At 36.9% G+C, this 7501-nt stretch overlaps 1 protein-coding gene across 1 annotated transcript; it reads right to left on the bottom strand.

The window, feature by feature from the left end:
• Positions 1-711: 711 nt before the first annotated feature.
• Positions 712-6942, bottom strand: LOC123253462 (doublecortin domain-containing protein 2-like). Its single transcript, XM_044682652.1, has 3 exons — positions 6867-6942; positions 5536-5955; positions 712-799 (listed from the first exon to the last, which is right to left on the bottom strand). The coding sequence occupies exons 2-3, from the start codon at positions 5826-5828 to the stop codon at positions 712-714; spliced, it is 381 nt and encodes a 126-aa protein (XP_044538587.1). The 5' UTR covers positions 5829-5955; positions 6867-6942.
• Positions 6943-7501: the final 559 nt, after the last annotated feature.

The following is a 7501-nucleotide window of genomic DNA, read 5'->3' as shown; positions in this document are numbered from 1 at the left end:
TAAGTAGTACAGTAGACAGAGCACCAAGCCTGGAACCTGGAGGACCTGTGTTCAAATTTGATGTCAAACACTTCCTAGCATATGACCCAGAGCAAGTCACTTAATTCCCATTGGCCTAGCCCTTGCCACTCTTCTGTCTTAGAAATGGTACTAAGAAACTAGTTAAAGGTTTTTTTAAAAGTCCTTCATTTAATTAAAAAGATGAGCATAAAGCATGAAAATAAAGAGATAAAGTCAAAAGATAAAGGGCCTAAATGGGTTTAATATTCATCCACTTTTTCAACTAGGTATTATGTTTAGCACAAGCTACTCATAAAAGAAAAGATTCCAGTAGGATCTTTGCTATTTCAACAATTGTGCTCTCTTTCTCAGCATATTATTCTGGGGATTATTGAATTGTTGGGGAGAGGGTGCAATAGAATTAGGATGTTGTGTCAAGGTTCGTATTTCCTTTTCCTTTTCCAGAAAAAATTTCTGAGAATCTCATCACAAGAAATAGGCAATGAGAAAAAAATACCTTATTACTGCTTATGTCCAAAGCAAGAAGTGAACTCACTATGTCTTGTTCATATTGACACAATGGAAATAGTTTATATTTGTCTAAAATAACAATTGTTTAAAAGTTTTAAAAATCAGTACGATGGAATTTAAAGATCATCTTCAAAATATGAACTACTATCTTCAACTTCTAAAATTTCAGAGGCACCAGTATTAAGACTTAAAATTTTTTGAATATGATAGTATTACCTCTGAATTAACTTCCATTGACCTCTTCTTTGGTTCTCCTATATCCAAGTAGCTGAAAAATAAATAAATGAATGAATGAATAAAGGTCGTTTTCCTGGCATTTGACTGAAATAATGAGTATATGTTAAAAATTAATGACAATATAACAAACTGTAAGAGAATTTTCAGAGATATATTTGTTAACCAAAGAACTGTTTAGTATTGAAATAAACTATATCCAGCAATTTATATTTTTAAAAAACTAATGGCAAGAACTGCTTTTGACATCATTGATCAGAACTTGATATTTCTTCTCTGAGTTTTAAAAGTCAGGAAACCTCAGAAACAGATACTTTTATTACAAAACTTACTGAACATTATTTCCATAATTATTAACTATTCAGTTTATTTACTAGATTTCTGCTTCCTACACAGATTCTGAAATGAAAGATGATTTAACAGGCAGATATTTTATACCTTTGTCAATGACAAAAGAAAGGGAAATACAGATTATACTGCAGCAGGAGGCATTTGTGTAAGATAAAGTAAAGAAGTTACCAATAGTGAACACTAGAATAACATACCAAGAGAAGACAGGACATTTTTTTATCTATACAGCACTTTAAGATAAGGTTAGATATTGATCTAGGATGGTTCGGGTATAATTAGAGACAGAAGGATAGATTAGGTGGCCTCTGGGGTTTTCAATTTTTCCATTACAATTATGGTATATTTCTATACATACAATTATGGTATGGATTAAACTTTTTAATTTCCTATCATTTCAAACAGTGTTTAGCACAGTGTACACATGGGAGATGCTCAATAAATATTTGTTGCTGTAAATTCACTGAATACTCAATTTTAACATGTTACTTTCTTGATATTTAACTTTCCATCATGCTATATCTTCAGAAATTTAAATCTTTCTGTAATACAAAGCATACGAATTAGGATAAATATATTCCTTTTGTCTAAATACTAATTTAACTACATTTAAAGTGCTTTAAAGCAAAATGTACATGCATAAAAATAAGCAATCCTCTCCACACATATGTGTAGACTAAGGATGCCATCTCTCACACATGAGAGGTTGTTCTGTATTCCTAAACTCCAGGAACCATGTTTATGTTACAGTCTGATCTTTCTCTACATTTTACCCAGCCTAGAATATTTCCAACTACCCTCTTCAGTAAAATGACTTCAGATCTATAGAATCAATAGGTGTGGTGACACACAGAGACTATTCTGATTATTAAAAATAACAGTCTTATAAAAATAATTTCTCAATATTTTGTAATTATAATAACTGAAATTCATATGGTACCTTAAAGCTCACCAAGCTCATAATATATATTACTTCCTCTGAATATCACAAGCCTGAGGTAGATACTATAATTCCCATTTTATAAATGAGGAAACTGAAACTCACTGAGTTAGTTAAGGAACCTGTCCAAGTGATAAAATTAATAATAATTTGGTAGAATTTGAACCCAAATCTCCCAGATGCCTCATATAGTTTTTTATTTACTATGCCAGATTGTCTTACTATTTTCGTAATAAATAAATTCCTAGAGTTTTCTTTAGGTCCCAAAAGCAAAACCACAAAATTTGAGTATAAGACATTAAGGGATAAAAGTTACTTTCATTTTTAAAATATATTTAAATTTATTAAATTTACGAAAATAAATTTAAATTTAAATTTAAAAATATATGAGTGGGGGAAGCTAGGTAGGCTCAGTGGATTGAAAGTCCCTAGAGATTGAAGTCCTAGGTTCAAACTTGGCCTCACTTACTTCCTAGCTGTGTGACCCTGGACAAATCACTTAATTCCCATTGCCTAGCCCTTACCGTTCTTCTGCCTTGGAACCAATACACAATATTGATTTCAAGATGGAAGGTAACAATGTAAGGAGCAGCTAGGTATCATAGTGGATAAAGTGCCAGACCTGGAGTCAGAAGGACCTGGGTCGAAATCTGACCTCAGATACTTCCTAGCTGTATCACCCTGGCAAGTCACTTGTTTGCCTAGCCACTCTTCCATCTTGGAATTGATACTAAAACAGAAGGTAAGGGTTTTATTAAATATACTGATAAATATGTAAGTATTGCTCTTTCCTTCCATTATCACTCCACCTCTTCCTCTCCCCTCATCAAAAAAAAAAAAAAAAAAAAAAAGACTTGCCCTAAATGAATGAAAACACACAAATTACAACTTGGAACTTTTCTGTGTTCTAATCTGCTAATTCATTTCATTACACAAACATACAAGTTCAAATTTTAAAATAAGTTAGTATTTGGTTCCATTAGGGCTCCATCATAACAGAAATTTCTAATGTCAATGAAAATAAGTTACTAGTTAGTCCAAGAAAAAAGTATATCAGGATATTTAGCAGTCAGCATTAATTGTAAATTGAAAGTAGAAATGTATTTCCAGTCTCCCAATGCTTGAAACATTTGATTTCACAAGCATAATCATAATGATAGCTATTATTGTTTAAGTACTTTAATGTTTCAAAGTGCCATATATACATATATAATATATCCATATACATGTCTATGTATATATACATATATAAGTATATATGATTGAAAGATAGATAAAATATCATTTAAACTTCACAGCCTTATAATGTGTGTGCTACTATCTTCCCCAATTTAAAGATCAGGAAGCTAAGGCCAAGAGAAGCTAGTGCCTGAGGAAGGATTTGAACTCAGGTCTTCTTGACTCTGAATGTATCACTATCAACCACACCTCCTGGCTGTCTGACATTAAAGATATTGTGAAGGATGATTTGCATCAGTCGTGATGTGCAATAACTATTTGGACTAGAGTAATACTTGTTTTTATCTTTTGATTTGATGATCACAAGTATCCAAAAGAGAAGATCAATTTAAAAATTCCTAATAATCCTTCCTTTTTATTTGTAGCTGTGTCCCAGTGCCTGGAGCACAGTGCCTAAAATAGAGTACACAATGGCTGAATTGATGGATTTATAGATACTGGCCCCAAACATTATTCCCACTGAAAATATGGTCAACATAAACATTATCATGTAGCAGAAAGTGATGAATTCAAAGTCATGCAGTCTGCTTTTATATACTAGCTCTGCCACTTACAATAAATGCAATTTTAGTGAAATCACTTAACATGCATAAAACGAAGAATTCAGTCAAGATGACTCTTAAAATCCATAATAGTTTCTGAATCTCTATTATCATATTATTGTAACACAAACATGACATATTCGGGGTTGGGAATGTTACCAAGCTCAGAAAAAAGTCACCCACTGAAACCTTAGAGTTTTTCTACTAAAATGGAAAGAGTGTGCCACACTGTAATGAACACTGTAATGAATTGGAAGAACCAAACTGGAGACTGAAGACCCAGCTGTACCACAACATGTCACTTCCTTTCTTAAGCCTCATGTTTTTATTGTGATCTGAAGCTGCGATGATCTTTAAAGTCCTTTCCAGTTCTAATCCCATGATCCTGTGATCTCTCAGATCTAATAACTATCTCTGAAGGGATGCATGCCTAAAAATTGCTGGAAAAAGGATAATTTTGGTTGATTTATTTCAAAATTCAGATAAATTCAATAGTAGAAGGGAAAATTTGGACATATTCATTAGTATATGAAGAGAGAGGCTTATACTTTTTGAATTATTTATATTTTGACATGATAGAAACAACATTTTGAGTCAGAGGCACTGTGATATTGGTTCTGGAGTAAGAAGACCTGGATTTAAATCCTGCCTCTGACACTTGGGACCCTTGGGACACTAGGAGAGTCAGTTAAACTTCTGGGACCTATAAATAAATAATATAAAAAATCTATAAATTAAAAATGAAGGGGTTAAACTAGAATACTTCTGGGGTTCCTTTCAGCTCTATATCTAGGATCCTACAGACTTAAGTCAAACTTTAATTTACCCCTTTCTTAGTTAATCATATAAATAACTTTGGGTTAGCCATAACCTTACTAATCCTCTTTCATCTCATCTATAAAATGGGGACAATAATGCATATACCCCAGGTGGTTGTTGTGAATTTAATTTGTAATAATATATATATGGCCACATTTGATCCTCAAATAAGATAACATGTTTAATTTAATAATGTATATAATATACTCTATAACTAGAAAGTTAAAGAAATGTTAGGTATTACTCTCATTGAGATGTAAGGAGAGATGACTATCTTCTGCTATGCTACCTAGTATAACAATTATTAAAACATCTTGAGCAAAATAAACCATTTATTAAAATAAAAGAGTGAAATACAGAGAGAATAATTTTCTTCCCTCTTTCTTAATAAAGTCTCTACTACTTATAATATTTTCCTCATAGAGTGGAAAGATGTCTGAAAGTCTTCTTTTGAACAAAAAGAAATTAATCTTAAGATATTTTTTAATGAAATAAGTAATAGGGAAAGGAAAAGTAGATAAAGTTCAAAATGCTGGGGCATCAAATCAGGCATTCAATTTGCAAGGATGGCTATGACTGTGTTGCCCATTCCTCTTCAGTATCATTCCAAAGAGTTTTCTTTTACTTTATGCCTACACTTTAAGCCCATTTATAATACTGATTCACCTCCCTTGTGAATTCTTCTCTCCATTAATTTCTTTCTATTTCAACCCTATTAACTTTACCATGAACCTTCAACACAAAGGTCAGTTAGCATAGGGAAATTCCCTCTGCCTCACTCAAAGAATTATAGGAACAGATAGATGCAAAGCCCAGCTTAGCATTTCCTAAATCAACTATATCAATAAATAATATAAGTAGTCCAGGGCAAATATGACTCACTTGAGTTTCTTGAAGGCTTCCAGGCCCCCTGCCACGTAGTTCCCCCCACTCTGAATCTGGTCTAGCTTCCGGATTCGGTGGCCTGCCCGAGGGGTATAGATGTTTCGGACAGCTCCAAAGGGTGCCTGTACCCCACCTGTCACTTCTTTCAGAAAGACGTCAAAACTGGACACCTTCTTCTCATGGATGACCACTCTGCGTCCAGCAAAGAAGGGGTCTCCATTTCGATACACCAGTACACTCTTAACTACTGGCTGAGTCAGGCAGTTGGATCTCGTACTGGTGCTGCTCATCTTCTACAACAGGACCACCTCCTTCCTGCTTTTCTCCTCTTGTGCTTGCTGGCTTCTCAGCAGCTGTCAGAGCTGAGGCACAGTCTACAGCTATATTTCTATAACAACGAGTTCTTCCGAAGTCTCACTATGACAAACACATACACACATACACTGAATCAACTACTGGAGGGATAAATAGATATAAAACCTACATCTGGTATACATAATGGATAGATAACAGGATTTAATGAAGATCTCTTAACTATGTCAACATAATCTATACCAATCAGGATACATGTTGGTTCCTCCCTCTCTCTCCCCCTCCCTCCCTCCCTCTCCTTCTCCCTCTCTTTCTCTCTCTTTCTCTCTTTCTCTCTCTTTCTCTCTCTCTTCCTCCCCCATGTATACATACATACAGTCAGTCATATAAAAGTACATATGCATATATATGCTTTTATATGAGCTGTAAAGCTAATGTAACTTATTAATACATTTGCCAAAAAATATATTTTGTACCTTCTTAAATATATATATATATGCCAAGCAAAAAAAGATATGTTGTGCAAGTGCCAAGAAAAAGGCTACATGCAAAATGGGATATTTCATAAAGGGGAGATGGTATAAGAGGGGAGGCAGCCAGAAATACTGTAAAAACCAAAGTTTTAACAGCCTATTTCTATTTCTCTTTCGAGCCAGTTTTATTCTCTCCTTGCTCCCTCCCTCCTATCAACTCCAAAAAGTTTAACGCAAAAAAGGTTCTGGACTGCAGTCTCCCAGGACTCCTCTTCCTCTCTCCAGCACACTGCCAGGAGGCAAAAGGCGCATCCCTAGGCAGAAGGAAGGGGAAAAGAGGAGAGATTGCCAAGGGCTCCTTGTTCCCTTCCCACTCTTGACCAGCTGCAGTCCTCGGGCCCTTGGGCTCCCTGCACCCAGGCACACGCAGCAGACACAAGCGCATCATTTGAATACGCAAGCATAGGGGCACATCAGCTCCCCAGGCTGGCGGAGCGACGTAGGGGGATTTAAAGCGAACCCCAAATAGAAAGGACGACATACCAACACTTGCCTTGTCCAGGAGACTGCACACAGGTGCAGCTAGATCTTTGGCTTAACCAAACAAGTGGGCCTTGCCCGGGTTCTCTAGCCCTGCGGCCGCGACCGTAGCTGCGACTGAGGCTACTGCTGCAGGTGGCTGTTCCCCGGGAATCAGGGGCTCGTGCGGGGTCGTGGGCTAGCTCTCTCACAAGCTCACGTGGCTGCTGGGCTTGAGCTGAGGGAACGGCTCGCGCGGCTCCTACCCTAACGCGGCGGGCCGGCGGCGGTGCTGGACTTTGCTGCTGCTGCTAATGCCGCTGCTGCTGTTACGGCTACTACAGCACGAGGGCTGCGTACACCCATAGGGGAACGGAGTTGTTATTTTCTGCCGTTTCCATAGCAACCGCAGCCACGCGCAGGGAGCGGAGTCCGCAAACCTTACCCGGTGGCATGCTTGGGTCCCCAGAGAGGGAGAGGGAGACACTTCCTCTGCTTGTACACTTGTCCTAGGGCCTATCCGAGAGGCAAGGGTTCCGGGGAAACAAAGTGTGGACGAAGCTTCCGTGGAGTATCCATCAGACCATAAAGGATGCACTGAGCACCGACAGTGTTCCGAAGCATTGTTAGCCAGAAAGACGGGAGATAGGATCATCAAA

This window comes from Gracilinanus agilis, chromosome X (assembly GCF_016433145.1).
Source record: "Gracilinanus agilis isolate LMUSP501 chromosome X, AgileGrace, whole genome shotgun sequence".
In the NCBI taxonomy this organism is placed as follows: domain Eukaryota; kingdom Metazoa; phylum Chordata; class Mammalia; order Didelphimorphia; family Didelphidae; genus Gracilinanus; species Gracilinanus agilis.
Note: the sequence above shows the minus strand (reverse complement) of the source record. Positions and strands in the feature narration are given on the sequence as shown.